Genomic DNA, 19,844 nt, shown 5'->3' on the forward strand with positions numbered 1-19,844 from the left:
AAGCAAAACACAGAGAGAGAGAGAGGAGAAAAAAGGTAAAATCCACAGTGTACACACAGAGAAGCGCAAACTGTCGAAACCACCAGCTGCCTCTCGCACGCTAGGGCATAAAAGGTGTTTATGTAGCGCAACGGCTTTGACCCAGGACTTCAACGAATATCCCTCCAAACAAAAAAAAAAAAGGCCATGAAATTCTTTTCTGCAAGAGGACGATCGAGACACGACCTTTTGCGTTTGCCCACTGGAACACACCCGTACGGAGACGGCGATGACAACTGAATGCCACCACAGACACACACACACATCTCGGCGTGCGTTGCGTGTCCAGTTTCTTCTGTGCCGGGGACACAGCAAAAGGTTCCTCCAGCAGAACCACAGCGAACATGCGTTAGGTGTATTTTGAAGCCCCCGAAACCCCGAGAGAAGTATGTCTTCTCTCTTTCTATACATCTCCGTTTGCGTTGGGTGCGTTTGGGTGCGCTTTGCTTTGCGCTTGTTCGATTTGCGCTTCGAACTTGTCCAGAGTTTTGTTAGCGTTGCCGACCGGGCTAACTAACCTATTCAGGTTATTTATTGGAGGATGGCCTTTCTCTCGCCTTTGCTGGTTTGTGGACGTTTCATCTTGTGCCGCGGCCGCTGGAAGAACTTGGAAGCAAAGGCTGATTTGTGGAGGAGGGTTGAAGTTCAGTGAAAAATTACCTTTTACTGAGCTTTTTGGGCCAACTCTCCGCCACCGCCACCACCACCGGGGAGCAGCCGGAGCTGGCGAACGAAGAAGTAAAGGAAAGTTGAAAAAGCCAACCCAAAAATCGTTGAAACATTGTGTGTGTGTGTGTTGAAATTTGATCCTTCCAGTTTTCGGGTATTTCTCTCTATCTCTCGCTCACGGTGTATTGTCTTTCGTGCCTCATATTTCGTGTGCAGCTTTGTGGGATATTCGGGACATTGGAACTATATACAGTCGGAAATACGGTCGGGTGGTCACATCGATGGCATCATCATCATCATCATCAGAGCTCAAGCTCTCTGTACCGTTTTGTCCGTCCATTTGCCACGCCACGAGATGATCCGGAGATTACCGCTTCCGTCCGCTTCTTCCAACTTCCACTCCCAAAAATAAGTTGGAACACCTTCTTCCCTTCACAAAAAAACCCCACCGGGAAAAGGCTTCAAAGACGACACGCCCGGTGCGGCGGTGCCATTTCAATTAATTTAGATTGTGATTTACCGGCTCCCGAATATGCTTCTTCCTTCTTCTCCCACCATGTGAGGCATATCGGGTCTGTGATTCCATCTGGTCCCGGGACGGATTCCCAGCTCATTCGATATATTTACTGTTATGCCTTTCCGGCCCCGGCCACTAATGTGTGTTGTGTTGCGCATTCAGGTTGAGCGGTTAATTTTATGTTAGTTTTGTTTTGCGGGCAGAGATTACACACTAGCGCGTCCGTCCCTGTCCACCACCTTCTCGGCAGCACACTTTTGAAGTCGACAGAATGGTGCGGCACGATTTGACATAGAATTTTGAATAAATTTGTCATTTGGACAGCGCAAAAAAAACATACTATCCTCCCGGGCGTGCGTAACCTGATCACTATCTCAGGCGGACTGTGGATGCCCTGCGCTTGATGGGCGTTTTATTCGCATGAACTACTACTACTTCTACTGCTCGCTCTAAGCTGTCGCTTTGGTGGTAGGCCATTGCCACAGATTTTGAGGTGCGGGGACACTAGTAGGACCCGATGGTACCATCATGAACCATGGAGGAGAGCAGGTGAACAGGTCGCAAACCACGGTAGCGCGCTCGTAATTTTGCCGACAAAACTGTGGACCTTCTGAACTCTTCTACGGGGCTAGCGAGACGGGGGAGATACGGTTTAGTTTCGATTTCATTTCGCACACGCGTTCTGTTCGTATCATTTCCATAAACGCTTCACGGTTCGCCGGGCGCGCAATTACGGAACGCTCGGGATGGAACCACGATTTGCAATTCCAAAACCATGCTCCTCCTCCCCATCCTCCTCCCTTCGAACTTTTGGGCCGCATTTGAAAGCATTCTGATGGTGTCTGCTGACAAAAAAGTGCGACCGATTTTCTTTTAATAATATGCAATAATATATTCCCCTCTGTGGCGCGCCACCCTCTACTACTACTACTGGCACATTTCACATTTCCAGCCTTTTTGTTTTAAAATATGGCAGCGTCCAATTAAACGGCGATAAATTTCGACGGCCCGGGATGGAGGGAAAAAAGGTTCAGCAGCCGCAGCAAAGGTATAAATAAAATGATACGAACGATTCCGACAAACGAACCAGACGGGGGGGAAAACCAACCCCCGCTCTTCGGAATCCATTTCATCCCTCACGGCGCTAATGAAACGGTCAAAACTCGGCCAGACTGCGACGTTCGAACGCCGCCGAGCCGTTTTGGCCCTCCCTTTCGGGCGCATTAATATACGGCTTACCTTCCTTACCTTCCGCCACCAATACGGGCGAACGTGGATGAAAAAAAAGCACCGAACCGAACCCCGCCTGCCTCGAGAGAGAGAGACCCACAACACCACCGATGGGAATGTGGATGCAAGAGATGAGTCGTCTTTCTCGCTGGCCATCTTTTCCCTTCTGTTCCACGACACTGCCGCCGACGACGATTGGCGTATCAATTTCCGAGCTCATCAGGAAATAATCAACCTAAGCTTGAAGGTTTTAGTGTTGCTTTTCCCCCCTTTCTCTCTCCCTCTCTTTCTCTCTTTTGATGTAGCAACGGTTTCTTTTTCCCCCCGCTTTGCTGACCAACCCCTTTGCGCCTCACCATCCGCCGGTGGGAACTCGATCGGGTTAGTTTTTGCGGGTGCTCTATCTCTGGTGTGCGCGCTGTCGCGACCAGTAAAGCTCATTTGTGATGGAAATGTGGCCACTTTACTTTGCCCGAGCGATTATTGATCATTGATTCAAACAGAAATACACACACACAACCATTAATACCGGTGAGAGAGTATTTATGTATGAGAAATCAGTAGCGAAGCGCAACACGAGACATGGAACGTTCCATTCCACAATGGTTCGTTTGATACAAACTAATCATATTGCAAATAGCAGCAAATTTGCATTCATCATTGGTCAAAGGAGGGGGGGAGACAAATCAGCGAATGCATTAATATGTTGCGATGCATAATAATGCTTCAGCTATACCATTCGATGCACTTTGTAGCAGCGGTCTGTCGAGGAAGAATAGTTTTGCAGAGTGTATGCAGACGGGGGTTGATGACGGTATGATATAACATTTCCGGTTGAAGGGTTTGCATGGAATATTAATAAATCAATAACTCTTCACTCAAAACTACATTTTAAAATCAACTCGAATTAATATGCTTCAAAACCATTACGAGAAAAGGTATTTCACATGACATTTGAGGGTTTTTTTAATACATTTTAATTATTTCCTTCAAATGAATGGGACGATTTCAACGATATTAACAATCGTTGATTTTGACATTTGGCGTCACAAATTGTACCAATAATCCTCACGTCAAATTTGAAGGCTGTGTTAAGATCTGTGTATGACAGAAGGTATAGGATAATAAACTCCATCAATCAATTAAGAATAATAAGAAGAAGATATATATAAACAAGAAGAAGTTCAATAACAATGAAAAGGCTGTTTTGACAAAAATATTTGATATAAAATATGTGATTTTTGAACGATAATTTGTATTTTGGTTGTCAAAATCCATGATGACAGAACTGTCATCTGTCAATTGGATATGACAACAAAACAATCCAGATTGATTGATCTTTGACAGAACCAGGTTGAAAATGTTATATTCTTATCTGAAAATAGCACACTATTATGTTCATTTTGAAATCAAATAAATAACAGCTATAACTTACACTTAAACCCATAAATCGCACTGATTAAATAAAACACACCTACCCGGTTGGATAAAAATGCACAACCCATCCATCCATTGCCCTGCTGGCGGAACATTTATGAGTCCCTTCCCGCCACACAGTTAAGCTTCAAATCAAAACTTTAAAATTTATCTCCCAGCAACCAGCAGCCAGGCGCGAGTCAGCCAAGGCTACATTGGGAAATGGGAAAGAGCTGAGCGAGTGTGAGCTGGAGGAAGCTGCTGAGCCCAACTGATTGAATGTGGGCTTCAGTTCCGGTCTCTCGTTAGCTTCACAAACTTAGCGCCAACAAAATGGCCCATCCTCCCTCGTCACACACCACCACCATCACCGCCGCCCCGGGGGGCGGTCGTTTTGTTTCGACAACTTAAGCCAACCAGGCGCGCGCGGACGGACCGGGACGGGTCGGAAAGTTCTAGTTTTCCAGCCCCGAAGCGCTTTGTCCTTCCGAGATAAAGCTGTGGCTGCCAGTTGAGGACACAAAGTGTGGGGCCAAGGAGCAGGGTGAAAAATTAATGTCGCACAACTTTCCCCACCCCCAGCAGCAGCACCACCATCAACCAGGGCGGCGGCCAGGGATGCATGAGATGCTGGAATTGCAAAGAAATGCAGAGAGTTTTTAGAGTGAACTTTATGTAAACTTTTGCAGTAAAAGAAATATATATCTACCGACTAGCTGCGTTCCAGCGCACGGTGCTGCTGCTAGGAGAAAAGCTACTCCGCTCGGCACAAAAAGGGGAAATGTCTTATCATAGTTTTCCGCTCCAGGGTTTTTTTTTTGTTGCTTGCTTCAATTCGCCGCTCTCTCGCGCTGTTTAAACACAGCACAAACTTTCCGTCCCGTGAGTGAGTTAAAAGTGTGGACCGGAAAGCAATGTTGAAAGATTGGGGTGGCAAAAACTAGAACGAACTGTAACCCCTTTAAAGGAGATGTAAATGCATAATTGATGTTTGGCATCTGCATCCCGTTCAGGTTGGCGGCATCATTGGAGGAATACTTTTCACTCCTGCTCGGTAAAGCTCGCTGTGTGAGGAGGAGGAGGAGCATTGAAGTTAGAAGCGAGAGTTTCGCCGGACAAAGGAAATACTATTAACTGTCCACGCGAGGTGCAGAAAGTGTGCGGCTGTCTGTGAAACTGTGGGAAGCAAAACGCGCGCGAGCGCTCTGGAAACTTTCTTGCTTTCTCATTATCGGAACATCGCGCCCAAACGAAGCGCGGAACAAACGGAATTCAGCTTCCTGCTAAAACTATAACTCTCCAACGAGTGAAACACACTGCAAAACAAAAGAGAAAAATTGTAAAGCAAAACGGACACGGACTTGGAGATGGACGTTGCCTGCCTGCTTGGCTCCCGGTGGTTTCGGAGGCAACTTCGCCATGTCCAGGTCGCAGCATGATGGTCTTTTTGTTTTCTATGACGGTTCGGCGACGTGTCGTGTAGATTTACGATTTCCGCGCGCCAAGGTGAGGAAATAAATTATCCTCGCCACCCTGGCCACTACTTGCACCTTGGACCGTGACGACCGTGGCGGTGAATCTCCAGTGTGCCATATGGAGCGTGGAAACTCCGGCAGAGGTCCCCAACACATGCTCCCTGAAGACTCGGCAGACTTCTTCCGGACGTCCTCCTCGTTCCAGAGAGACCTTCGCTGTCTACCGAAACACACATTGTGGAACGGCACTGATTGATGTCCACATCCCACAGAGCAGAGAGGTTCGGAGGTATGTCAGCAATTCATCGTCGTCGTCGTCGTCATCGAACGCCGCAAGAGGCCCTTGCCGGACTGGAAGCCGAACAAAAGCGCACAAGCGACGACCTCGAGGAACGGATGCCCAAAGAAAGCAAAAAGATTGATGGATGAAATGATAGCCAAAGAGAGAGAGAGAGAGAGAGAGAGAGAGAGAGCGCGCGCCCCAACTGTTTCCTCCCGAAAGGCTGCTCCTTCCTTCTGCTCGGAACATCTGAGGCCAGTAAATTACCAATAAGAAAAGACGCGGAGAAAAACGGCTGACGTGTAGCGAAACTGCCCTCCGGGCCAGTCTTCCCAACATCCGCTACACGTATCCACGCGTTCGTTCGTTAATTAAGAACGGACACAGAGAGAGAGAGAGAGAGAGAGCGAAGGTCCAAACGTGGCTAGGCACTCCAGATGCGCCGACGGTGGCATGCAAGTTCCCCAAAGACGCTGGATCCAGTTTTTATTGCAGCCGTAGCATGTATAATAATACTGCTCAGGTACTTGCTTCCGTCTTTCCTTGCGGGTCGTGTTTTACCTTTTTTTTCGTAAAGCGAGGTAGAACACACCAAACTATAATGGCTGGAATTATGCTTTCCTCCTCTCATGTTCCAGGCTGTGGTCGAGAATTTCTTCTGGATCGTGCTGCGTGAGCCCGAAGATCCAGACGAGAGGGAAGATTAAATTTAATACACCACCACCATGTGTGTGCGTGGTACGCGGGGAACATACCTCGGGGCCCGTATTCTACGCAGCAAAGGCCGGGACCGCCCGGCCCCATACTCGTTTTGGCAGGCGCGAGCGAGCGATCTATGGGATAATTTATAGCCCTCTCCCCACCCCACGATTGGTCCCATGTGCTGGACTTGTCCAATGCGCCTTGGGAAACTTGACTTGCAAGAAGAGTGCTTGGAAGATGGCGACGGGAGACGAAACATGACATCTCCAAAGTCAGCTACAGGAGGGTGAATGTTTATGGGGTTTGATGTAATTTTAATATCTCCCTGGTGCGATCATCGTCTTGGTCGTCTCGGTCGTGTTGGTCGTCCGTGTCCAATGAGAGTTGCGACGTGGTACAATATTGATGTATTTCCCAAACATCATCCCACTCACGCACGCAAGTGCCACAGAAGAAGTTGTCCAGGCGCGAGGGGGACACCATATTGAGCCAGAGCTGCTCGCTCACAAGGCGAGGCGGATGCAGAAGAAGGTATCTACAGGGCGTGATTGATTTTGGCTGTTTCTCGCTCTGTGTGTGTGCCTCATTCCGCAAAGATTAGTGTTCCTGCCGCCCGACAGATTCAATCTCCTACTCTGGTGCCGAGGATTTCGAGAGAGGGTTCGTTCAACTAAAAACTTGACTCTTTTAATTGCCCGTTTTTATGAGTGGCGACGACGACGACATCTCCCGGGGACGTGCGTTCATCGTGGCTGTGACGTCTTTGGCGTGTTATTATGGACGTGTCTGTGGCCGTTTCGGAAAGTTACATAAATTAAGCTCACAAGCGAAGTCTGGGAAAGTGTGCACACGGACACACACACGGGCACGCCGCATGGTGGGACGCCGCGCCCTCGTGCCAAACGGTAATAAAGTAATTAACTTTGCTAAAAGAGACCACACCGCGCCACAGTTGTCAGCGCCGCCATGTGACGACTCATACATTAGTGGCGGCTTTCTTCAGTGTGCTCCAGTTTGGGGGGGGGGGGGGGAGACTGGAACGGGGACATTAGCTCCACTGATGACAGATTTGTGTGGCCCCACACAGCTTCCACAGACTTGCGGCGGTTAATTAGACCACCCGTTCCATGAGTCAACTGAAGAAGAACTGCTCTTCCGGGGTCAGTCAGCGTCATTTGCTGGGCAGTGGCATTTCCGGAAGGCGTTCAAAAATTAAGACACATCATCTGACGGTGGTTTGGTCGTCTTACTCCACTGCTGCCTAATGTGCGAAGCGCCGCCGTGCCAAATGTGCATGAAGAATCTGCACCAACTTCTTGCTCGGGTTGTCTCCTGGCAATCATGTGTGCGGCGCAGGATATGCATTTATTGTGCCATGATTTCCTTGTTAATAATATGTCATATCTTTCACGTCTTCGCGTCTCTCCCGGTCCCGGCCGGTGGTGGTCGCACTTCATTAGTCGCAAGCCGCTGCAGCAAGACAGCAGGCAAATCATAATTAACCAACCAACCAAGACCAAAGGCAGGAAAAAAAGGCGTAAAGAGCAGCAGCGTAGGAATTTTTATTGCACATATGCACAGAGAGACCAACATGTGTGCGGCGGCGGCGGCGACACTCTGCTGCTCTGTCAGGCGCATAATTGGACGACCTGTGTGTGTGTGTGTGTATGCCCTTGTGCCCGTCGCGTTTATGCGACGAGCAGAGCGAGTTGACGTACGACGACGTGCGCACTTTTCTGTTTTATGTTGGCCGACGCGCCCAACCAGCGGACGTCAGGGCGGACAAACAGAGAGTTACAGACTTCGAGCATCAATTACCACAAATGTTGTGATGTCTCGGGAGGTTGTTTTTTTTGGGGAAACTCGGTTTTGGAGAACTTTGAACGACCTTTGTTTTGGACGCCACCAATCTTTGACCTCTTGGAGCAAGCTTTGCATGAAAAACACACAAAGCAAGTGATTTAACTTGGTTTGTGGGTCGTCTATTTGGTTGCTCCGAAGTTCCATTTACACAGTCGACTAGCGTACAAGCAACATTTCTCCCAAACACACACACACACCGGGGCTAAGGGAGTGTGGTCTTGGCTTTTCACCAACTCTCTGTTGCATTGTGTAGTTGACACTGGGCAAAAAGCTTTCTTCTTGGAGTTCGTTCACGTGTCTGTGACAGTGTTCCGATTACTTGCTCAGCCTCAGCTCAGTAACTCGCTCAGATTCCTCCTTCTCAGCATCATTATCAAGACGACGCTGCGCTCCTCGCTCCTGCGCTGGCCCGTAATTAAATCTCGCTGGGAAAAAGCGGAACGTTGTCTCGGGGTAAGGTTTTCTTGGGCGCGTTTCAGATTTCAGCAAAACCGCCTTCCCCAGCGCGTGACACGTTACAGAGTTCTTTAATTAACCTTCCATTCTCCCACACACACACCCGACAGTAACTTCTACCGTCCATGATCTGTACGTCGTCGCGGATATTGATCCCGAAAGAAGCTGCAAAATTCAACCCGCACGGCGGCGGGGGCCATTCGCCTTTTGACCTTAAGATGTTGTCATCTTCTCTCTCTCTCTCTTGCCCCCCCCAAAAAGTGCACTTTGTCGGTTCGATACACACAGCGAAACACATCGCGTTCTGTTTTGTTGGAGTTGGAGTTGGGTCCCCCGAGTTTTGCTGGCTGGCCCGTGGCTCGTGCAGTGGTGCGCACCGGTAAGCTTTTTTAGCGATTTCAAATGCAAAACGATGCATGAAAATGCAAACACACTCCTGCAGAGTGTTTGCGGGAAGTGTGGCAAATGGAAGTAGGAGAAGGAGGAGGAGGCGATAATATTGCGCGCGACCAGGGCAAACCTGTTTTTTTGTGTTGTATTTTTTCCGAAGCACCCCCAAAAAAGGATCGTGCCCAGCGGGTGGTTCCCCAGTGGTTCCAGTGGACCTAGTGGCTCCTGCGCCCCCTAGCGCATCAACATAAACGACGCCAAATCAACCGAATGGAATGGGAATGGGAACTTTCTTTTGGTGGCGTGGTGTACATCTGTCTTGATAAAGAAAAAAAAGAACACTTTGGGATGAAAAACTGCTTCGTTTTGTGTTACCGTCGCTACGGTTCGAAAAGCTTCAAACGTTGTATCGCGCAACCCTCCCTAGAAGCGCATTTTATTTGCACAATACTTGTTCTGACGCCCTCTTTTCCCACCCACAACAATGAAATGACGTCCTTGCCAAAACGATAGAAAACAACTTTTCTCACCAGGGGCGGGCACCAGCAGCATCAGGCAGCTTGGATTGGAAATGGAAATCGAACGGAAAAACCGTGTTTTTTCTGTCACTTCTCGCGCGTGTTTGCAGCGCTCGTCGTCGTAAAAACAAGTGAGCAGTGCTGCAGTTTGCCGCTCAAACGAGGGCGCAAATGCAGTAAAAATATCCAACCGCTTGGTGCAATGTTCATCAAAACCTTCGAGTCTTCCTTTCGCTTCGTGCTTCTCACCCATTTCCCAACCCCCAAAGTACTGTCGAGTTGATCGACTTTCATCACCATCACCACTTGACCGGGGAATAGCAAGCATGCTCTGGGTGGAGAACGATGATGTCAGCTGCTGGGAGAAGGACGACGACAAAGAGACGTGTTTGTTACATGCTTCATTGGGATTTTGTTCAATCTTTTCTCTCTCCTCTCAGCTGCTAATAAAAGTGGTTCCAATGCACCGTAACCGTGGAATTCCACTGCAATGGAGAAGCAATCGGTTCGGGAGGTTTTGGGAGGTTCGATCAATAAAGCGCACCACCCATAAAATAGAGGGGAACAGCACACCATTTCAGTAGGGCAGCAGCCAATATTAGCTTATCCCGCGCTTGCTACATCTCGACCACAATTCACACACACACACACACACACACACACACGCATCGAGAATGTGTAGCATTTAATTTCGCTGTAAAAGTTAATCGATGATTATAGGGCATTATAATACGTGGGGAGACTGGCGGGGTAAAAGACCCTCTAGAGCAGGGAGGCTGTGGTGTGGTATCGGATGTGATGAGTTGTAAAACGGCACACACAGACGCACACGCGTTTCTCCCCGGTTCCCAAATGCGAGTTAATTAAAAACAAAACCACAAATCGCGTACGTACGCGCCGCCACCATTCCACCTTGGGCCGTAAGCGCAACGCACCGAATTGTGGTCCTTCGAGCCGGAACGGGCCGCCATTACCACCACTGCAGGGGCAGTGATTTCGATCGTCGCGCGTCGCGTTCACTGCGATCTGATAGCTCCAAACTGTGATATTAGTGTGTACGTGTGAGATAGAGAGAGAGAGAGAGAGAGAGAGAGAGAGAGAGAGAGAGAGAGAGAGAGTTAATGGATTTTATCTCGTAAACCGGAAACTCGATATCGGAACCGTATCACGTTTTGTGCGCCGCGTTCGGTCATCCCAGCAACTCTTCCTCCGCTCCGCCTCATAAAACCTGTGGGACCTGGGTATAATAATAAACGCATCTTGTTCGCATTTCGGGCAGTTTGCGTGACGTTGCCACGGCCACGCAGCGACGCGGTGTGTAACATGTGGTGACCAGACGCCCGCGTGGCAACACAGGGCGCGTGTGTGGAGCAAAAATGGGTTTGATTGCATCGGCTGCTGCGGCCGGTTTGATGAAGCGGCAGTGATTAAGTTTCAAATTTATATACCACCGCCAAATATTGCGGCAAACACTGGTTTTCTGTTTCCTAGTTTATAGCGTTTTGTTGGCCCATAAACAATGGGTGATGCTGTTTTTTTTTGGCTTTGCTCGTTTGTTTTCGAGAGAGTCGTCCGTTTTGGGGGGCGATGCCATTATGTAATATGGTTTTGTGTTTTGTTATTTTTATGCGATCATATATGTCACTCAAAATGTGCTCCAGTTTCCAAGGGCGGGCACAAAATGGGGGAAATTTATCGTTTGCCCGAGTAAAGATGACACACAAACAGTGCATGGAGTGTTGCGTTTTTTAGGGAGCTGTTTTTGTTATGAAATCGTACGTTTTAATAGCAGTGTTATTTATTTGTTTTCCACTTGCAATAATGCCAACAATCACACACACAATCCTGCCCAATACGCGACAATTCGATTAAAACCCCACACTAACGGTCGTTTCCAGACGACTCCTCATTACGGACGACCCAGATGCGTCCTAACAGTCTAAGCAGAAAAGCCCTGCCCTGGGGGCCCATCCCTGCAAAATGATGCTCCACACACATACATACACATACATAGCTTTTTGCAGTGAGCTTTCCCTTTGTGGTGTGTGTATCTGTAAAGAGCACTTTTCACCGCTAGCAGGCCATGGAAAACGATGTCGCTTGGCGGTGCGCTCTTGTGCGCCGCGGTGGAAGAGAACACGTGCCCATTGGCACAGTTTTTTCTCTCTCGAAAGCCCCACCATCACCTAATGGGGGTGGATGGGTCATTTAATGCTGGCAGCAGTAGGGCGGAAAGTCGCCCTTTGGCACAACTGAGGAGGAAACGATAGGCGCACAGGTCGTTTGAAATCGACCCCCGAGAATGTGCAAACGCGAGCTTTGCTTCCCTTTCACTCGGTCGTTCAGACGGAGCCTATTGTTTCACTAATACTTTAAAATGGGTACCCTTGGGGGTGATCTCTTGTGTGATGGGTTATGCGCTTTCATTCTCTCTATCTCTCTCTTACGCTTTTTCCTCCAGCACATTGTGAAGGCTTAGAAAATGGGATACAACACCCACAAAAACGCTGGCTGGCTCGGGAGCTCGGCGCATAATGTTCCATTTCACTCTTGATATGCTGCTTAAGTGGTCGAAGGAAGGAGGTGCTTTCACTGACTCGATGTCGAGGGAAAAACGGGGTCTAGTCCCATCACCAATAGAGTCAAAGCCCGATCGTAATAAAACGTTGAACACAAACACATCGAAATGAGACATAAAAACCCCTTTACGCTCTGCTGCCAGATTGACGCCAAATGGATTCTGGAACCTCCCCCCACGGGGCCGGAACCATACGACAGCTGCAAGCAGAACGGTTTCGACTGTGGATTCCGAAACGATCAACAACAAAAAAGAATACATGATGATGATGGCAATGATGATGGTGGTGAAAAAGTAAACATTTGCCCAGGCCGGCGCGCGCGAACGCGCCCGCGTTGATGTGCGTGCTAATTAGGCATTCATCCAAATTAAAATCAACATAATAAATATTTATTGTTTAGTGTTGATCGATCCACACAAACACGCTGGAGGAGATGAAGTGGAAACAAAAAAAAAAGAAAGTCCAACAATTTGGTGTGGATGCTTTGGCATCTCTCACCAACCGGCCCGCCACCATCATCATACTTCTCCCATTATTGTGCGTGCTATGAAAAAGGGATAAGCAGCACCCACTTTTGTCTTTCGGCTTTCTTTCCCCTCTTGCGCCCCCCACAAGCTGGGTTGGCATGTGGCCTTTTTTAATTCACACCACACATAATCGGTTCGTCGGCTGCTGCTCTGATGCTCCCGACGTGCAGACGCAATTTGGGCACAGTTGCAAGCATTTGTCTGCGCGGATGACGGGGAGGGGACTCTGAAGTTGCAAATTCTGCACCTCCACAAACTCCTTTCTCCAATGTTCTCCCATGTCAATCACCGACAGCACGGCAACGAATTGTGGAACGAACTCCTTCTCACTGAAGGGGGGATCTCTGCGTTAAAGCCGTCAACTGTCGTCCCTTTTTGGGATTGGTTGATGTGAGTACGCTCTCTCTCTCTCTCTCTCTCTCTCTCTCTCTCTCTCTCTCTCTCTCTCTCTCTCTCTCTTTATCTCCGTGTGCAGTTTTCAACTGTTTCTGTGGCTCCATTTCCAGGATCTTTGATGGTAACGAACGTAAGACGTCTTCTCGGAGCAAGAAACAACCTCTAATCCTAACAATGGCTGGTGCTGGTGCACACCTTTTACCAACCCGGGGTGGACGCATTATCTGGGTCGCGCTTGGAAACGGGTTTTTTTGCTTGCTATTTCAGGAGCAAGCTTTGGGCAAAGCAACTACAAAACACCCCCATGCCACTAATACCCATGTACAGCTCCGCAGTGCTCCGCGTTTGTTTCTTTAATCCGATGGTAGCGAATTTTATCTCCCCTCCTATATCCCGGCCGGCGCAATATCCCGTAGGATGCCCGAGACAAGATAAGCATTGGCAAGTGTGTGTGTGTGTGGAGGTCATAAAACAAGCGCGCAAAACAACACAATAAGCCCTTTTTGCTTTTTAGGTCACTCGGAAGAGTGTCCGTCCGTCCTACTACCCGTCCGTTCATGGGGAGTTGGGTCGTGGTGGTGGTATGAAAAGCTCTCTCCCCCCCCCCCCCATCTACTTCTGTGTGTCTTTAGGACACTACACCACTGCCACTAGTTTTTCCATAGCACATAAATCATAACAATTCTTTCGCTCGTTTCTTTTTTTGTCGCCCTGAAGTTGTCGTCTTACACCTCTTACAAACTTCATTCAATGGGCATTCATCCATTTCTTTTTTTTGTGTGTATTTTTGTCGTATGGCGCCGACAGCTCGATTTCCAATTTCTCCATGCCCCGCACCAAAGCACAAAAAAAAACAAAGAAAGAAGTGGACGATTTGTGAACCAGGGAAGCAGAAAAAAGAAAGCCCCCAAATAGTCTGTACTTGCGAAGCGAACTTATTATTCAACGAAACAATGGTTATTTATAGAGTCTGTGTGTCCTTGCGAGCCTTGGCTTTTTGCTGTGGCTAAGGAAAGAAGGAAAAGGCTAAAATCCATTTTAGGACTCAAAACACACACACACACACACACACACACACACACACACACACACACACACAAAACTATTGTGTTAAATTCTCGGTTCTGGCACGCCACTGTAACTTCTTGTTGGAAACGGATCGAACGGCGGGAAGCGCTGCTACGCGCGAAAAGCCATTTTCTCAACCACACACACACACACACACCACAAAGTGCTATCCGAGTTGTTTTTTTTTCTCTTCCTTCTTTCCCGGATGGCTCTTGTCCCATTTTGTCCTCCGTGCACAGCTTCCTGTCTTGTCGCGGCACATTGTTTCGCGGTTTTGATTTATGTCGGTGCACACAAAGTTTCACGCTCTGCTCATCCTCCGTCCGTCGGTCCGAGAAAAGGACAAAAATGGAATAAAAGTTCGGTACCATAAAATATTCATTGGTTGCGTGGCTTTTTTTGTGTTTGTCCACCAATGCACGTTGCATAAGGGGCATGGGATCCCAGCCCCAGTAGCGGCAGCCGGGGACCAGCGCTTATCGGTAATTTAAATGGCGACATGAAAGTGTTATCTCCTCAAACCTCAAACCCTCGGCAAAGCACATCTTCTCCCTACCCGAAATTGTCCCCAACTGGAATAAGAAGTGACCTCCCGGTCCCGTCTGGTGCAAAAGCCAACCGAAATATGCACAACTGAATATCCCCCAGTGAATTCCATTAAACAAAAAGGCGATAATTCCCCGGTTCGATAATTCCACCGATTCCGTGGGAATCGGGACAACAGCGTTAAGGGTGTGGAAGGAAGCACACGCAAAAAAAATGAGCAAAACAACGCACGCTCTTTCTTGGCCGCTTGTCAAACCGCCCGAAAAGCAATTCGTAACCGAACCGGGGGGTGGGGGGGGGCCAACGGTTGACAAAATCACACAACGACTCCGCACTTATCGCGCACTGACGTTTTGAAGGATTCCGTTCGATCACCTCAAAGAAAGTGGGTGTGTGTGTGTAGGGTACCGTGAAGTGGAACAGACTTCAAAAACTGATCGCGCTGACTTAAAACGACTCGCCCCAGCCAGGCAGGGGCGATGTGTGCTGCATCGCCTGCCGTTTAATGCGTTTCTTGTGTCGTTTTGGCCTTAATCGTGTTGGATTGTGACCGGGTCTGCTCTCTCCTCTGTGGGGCCCGCGGAAGCAACCTAAAGAGCTAAAGCTAATTCGAAAACAAAAACGTGCAAAACTACCCCTTACGCTCTGGAGTCTTCAAGTTTTGGGACGTACAGGAGAGAGCCTCAAAGAGGGTCGGTAATCGGAACGGTGTGTTGTCATCCTGGGGTTTGACATCTCAACCAGATATAGAAGACTACAGGTAGCCGCCTGCCTGTTATTATCGGAGCAGACAGGTCCACCTAAAACTGTACTGCAGGGTTTCTTGGGTCTCTACCCAAGTCTCAACATGATCCTCTGAATCTCCTATTCCAAAGAGTTCAAGAATTCCAGGATCCAAGTAACCATTGACAGATCGCTCATATTATCAGCTTTAAAGAATTTACTTACGGCATTGCCAACCCCTGTATTCCAGGTAGGCTGTAAAAAGGGCAAAACGGTCTATTTGTGTGTTGCGATAAGGTCGCACGGAACACGGGATACACTTTGCGGTAACAGAAGTAGGAAATTAAATCAACCAAACCAAGCGAGGCCTGGGCTTTTGCAGTCTCCTCTCCCCCGGGTGTTGGTCTTTGTGCACCTTAGAGCACCCATTCTGCAACATATTCTGATAATATCCTGTTATTAACGTTCTTTTTTTGCTTCTTCTTCTGTCTTTACAGGATGCCACCGGTTGCAAGATAAGACTCCCGCGGCGGCAGCAATTCCCCGGGAACGGGATGTCCGGGTTTTAACCTTCGGGGCAAATAAAAATAAACCCCCCCAGAGAAGAACCTGCGGGACAACGAGTGTACAGATAGACACAAGCCGGTAACTAGCAGACCAAACAGGCACAAAATACCACCGTATTCGGAACACCGTGTTGTACACAGGAGTTTGTTGGAGATACAAGACGCAGACGCCCTCCTAGAACACATCATCCCCCCCCCCCCCCCCCCCCCCGTGTGCGTGTGTTTGTGATTTATGGTGTAATTTTATTGGAGAAGCGCGCGCGCACACGATCATCGCAAAGAAGAGAACTCCACGGTTTGAGGGGGGGAACCGGCCTCGCTGTGTACCGTGCACCGAACACCGATCAATCTTGACGGTCCAAGGGACTCCCCTTCGGGCTTGTTCTAGCGAAGCGTGACACCACAACCACTCAACTGCAGCAGCAGTGTCTTTATACGTCTTAAAACCCTCCCAAGATCACACAAAACACTCTGGCAAGAGGCACGCTCGTTTAGAGCATCACTTTACCGCACGGCTAAAACTCTGGTGACGGCGGCGGCGGCGGGTGGTGCTGCTGTGTCGAACGGGAGACCACCCGAAGAACCACCGGAGAAACACAGATAGAAACGAATAATTAAATATTCCATCTTGACGCCCGCGCCAACGGTCCCCTTGTCTCTCTCTCTCTCTCTCTCTCTCCGTCCTGACAGGCACGGTGTTACATTTCGAAAGCCAACCAACCCCTGGCACGTTCAAGTGTCTTACATTCACACACACACGAGAGAGCGATCGAGATCACGATCGATCGGCCAGCGTGTACCCACTCCCATCGCGGTCCCTAGGCGAAGGCAAAAACCGGAGCCAAGCCCAAGAGCGGCGTATCTGTTTGTGTATGTGTGTGTGTGTGTGCTTTAGCTTTCCGATTCGACGCTTCGACGACCGTACGCAACGGCTAATGCGCGCAACGGCACGACCTGTGTGCCGCGGCGGTTTCGGAATGCTTTGCGCAAGGCAGTGCGCGCGCGGCAGCAGCAAGTTGGAGAAGATAGTTTCAGGAGTTGGAAAAAGGGAGCGCTGACACGCGGCTCACGATTCGAAAGGGGACATAGGATACAGAAAGCGAGAGAGAGAGAGAGAGAGCAGGAGGTCCACGGTGCGCATAAAACATAAACTTCCCGTCCCCGGACGGGCTGCAGCTGTGCCTCCGCGGAAGCCTCTCACCGTTCGCGCACAAAACGTTCATTAAGCGGGCAGGCAGGCAGCAACTCAGGCTCATTTCTTTCGCCTGCTTGCTTGCTGCGCTAAAGGACGGGCAGACGGCAGCCTGCTATGATTGTACCCAGCAGCACCCTTACGGGAGAACGGGAAGAAAACTAGAGAAACGGAGAGCAAGGAAAAGAAAACTGGGATCTTACAAGAAGACAGCTAAAGCAGGAATAGAGGGAACAGTGCAACAGCAGGTACAACCCCTCGGCTCAAGCACTCACACACATCCAGCCCAGTTCCAGCCAGTGTTTCTGAAGTGTGTGATAAACATAGATATATGTGTGTGTGTCCACATACATTTGGAAGGAAGCAACTACTTAAGCACAGTGCAGCGAGGGCGCATTAGACACGGACACATACACAGGGGGGCTGTTTCGGTGCCCTCCGACATCGTTCCTTCCCTGAAAACGAAACGAATTCGTTTCGCATCCAGCAGTGATGGATTGGGGTCGAAACATGTACATGCTGAGGCAAGCGGAGGGGGGGGGATTAACAAGCGAAACGAGAGAAGCAGTGTAGTGAAAAAACTCAAGAAACACGGAAAAGGGGGACAAAAGATGCTAAGCCAAAAGCGTTCAAAGAGGGCGCGCGGGACTTTCGTCCCTTCAGCATTGTATCTAAGCAATATTGCAACTCCCCACACTCGCGGGTGGGACCATTAATTGGGGCGTAGCGAGTGGTGCATTTCACTAACATGTTTTTTCACCCTTTCTTTTTTAGGTTTTATGTGTGTGTGTGTGTATGAAAGTGAAGATCCTTAACCCAATTGGAAGCAAACGAGCCAAAGCCTCAAAAGACTCAGATGAGCTGGTGAAAGTAGTAGTGTTGCGTGGGTTTGTGTCTCTCGCAAAGAGACGTGGTGCGAGTGTGTTTATGATGTGTGGCAAGTGTTAGAAACCCTTTCAAACACCCACTCACACACACACATACACATACAGAAAACGGTGTGTGCGTGTGTGCTGTGTTTAAGGACATTGTGTGTGGTGGGGACGCGCGTGCATGTGCATCCGTTCCGAGCTGAAGCCGTCCCACGACCACGACCACCACCGCCGCCAGAATGTCGTGCTGTGAGGGCACCCGGTCGCTGCACAAGCGCTACAAGATATCCCTGGCCACCGGTGGAAAGGCCGGTCGGCGTGAGCCGACGACGACAGCAGCGGCAGCAACTTTATCCCCATCACCACCAGCGAATGATAGCAGCCGGGTGTGCGGCATGGCGATCGCGGACCTTACCACGCGCCACAGTGATAGTAGTAGCGGTGGCGACCGCCGGGCAGACGGTGCCCGCGACACCGACCTTAGTATAAGCACTACCAAAAGTGACCCCCGGTTTAGTAGGAACGACAGCAGCAGCAGCAGCAGCAGCAGCAGCAGCAGCAGCAGTAGTATTATCAGTCCCGCCCGCACACGCCGAAGGACGACGGGGTCGGACACGGCCCGAAGGAAGTGTGTGGTGGTGGGGTCGCCGCGCACCGGCTGGGGCCATCAGCGGCGGCAGGTCGGACGGCTGTTGGTAGTTTTTGTAAGTAGCATTCTGCTGGTTCTGCTATCGGCGCCCGACCGTGCCGGTGCCGTACTGCTCGACACCAATGGCGGTGTCGGGGGCGCTGGGGAGGGCAAAGCGCCGGTGCAAGCGTTTGGCGACGAGCTCGGTGGGGTGAATCTGGAGCGCAGCATAGCGGCAGTGTTTAGCCGGGTGGCGTACGGGTCGACCACCACCACCAAGCGCAGCATACCGGACAACGTGTACGTGCCGAGCCTGACGACCGTCTCCACGCCGCTGCTGACCACGTTCAGGTGAGTGTCCGAGTGGGGTGTTTTTTGATTTATTTACAGGATACCAGGGAGGGGTATTTTTTCGTTGAATATACTTTGCCTTCCGACCGGGACCGGTAATTATGGTGCCGGAACGGTGCCGTCCTGGTACGGGTAAAACAGGAAGGAAACTGCAGAGTCTTCGCACAGACATGACGTGAATTTGCAGGGTTCTACAGCTAAACGTTATTTGATTTGAATTGATTTATAAGCCATCAGTTTTGGCTCTAAATGACTTCTTCTTCTTCTTATGTCAACGGAGTTTATCCTCTAATCTTTTGCTTCTTATTTAGGTCCTATTAGATGAAGACGAACATCCTGTCAATTTTGTTTGGTATTGTTCAGACAAATTCCGTTTTAGACAAGATGGATTCGATGTGTTCAATTTTGATTTACTGTAATTTTAAAGCAAAAGACAACCTATATTTTGTCGTCAAAAGGCTATATTAGACGAAGAAAAATATCATGTCAATTTTGTTTGCTAATTTTCTGTCATATCCCAATTTGACGGATGGATTCGATGTCTTAAATTTTGCTCCAATTTTAAGACGTTCGATCACTAATTTTTACCTCTAAGTCATCAATTTTCGCCTGCAATGCACCAAGCTTTGTATGTCAGTTTCTTTGGAAAGAATGTTTTGTTACTAGTGATACCGCGGCCTGGACTCCTTATCTCTTGCACTAATTAGTCTCTCTAATTCCGTGTGGTGCGCGCATCCTACTTGGTTTTATTGCGTATTCCTGCCCTTAATCGAAAAATGTCCTCCAAAGAACGAAGGGAAAAATATGAATTTTGAGGATCGAACGCGATCCTTTCGAACAG

General features: G+C 49.2%; 1 protein-coding gene across 9 annotated transcripts in view; it reads left to right on the forward strand.

The window, feature by feature from the left end:
• The window catches only part of LOC121600374, a 147,295-nt gene that overhangs the window by 119,222 nt on the left and 8,229 nt on the right, over positions 1 to 19,844 (forward strand). For 4 of the 9 annotated variants that reach the window (XM_041928893.1, XM_041928895.1, XM_041928892.1 and 1 more), the window contains 2 exons: positions 15,892 to 16,039; positions 17,927 to 19,003. In XM_041928893.1, the coding sequence (XP_041784827.1) occupies positions 18,264 to 19,003 (740 nt within the window). In that variant the 5' untranslated portion in view covers positions 15,892 to 16,039; positions 17,927 to 18,263. Of the gene's footprint in view, positions 1 to 15,659; positions 15,730 to 15,891; positions 16,040 to 16,226; positions 17,856 to 17,926; positions 19,004 to 19,844 lie in introns of those variants that run through there. The other 5 variants (XM_041928900.1, XM_041928894.1, XM_041928899.1 and 2 more) reach the window with 3 other exon arrangements.

Source organism: Anopheles merus, chromosome 3L, assembly GCF_017562075.2.
Source record: "Anopheles merus strain MAF chromosome 3L, AmerM5.1, whole genome shotgun sequence".
Taxonomy (NCBI): domain Eukaryota; kingdom Metazoa; phylum Arthropoda; class Insecta; order Diptera; family Culicidae; genus Anopheles; species Anopheles merus.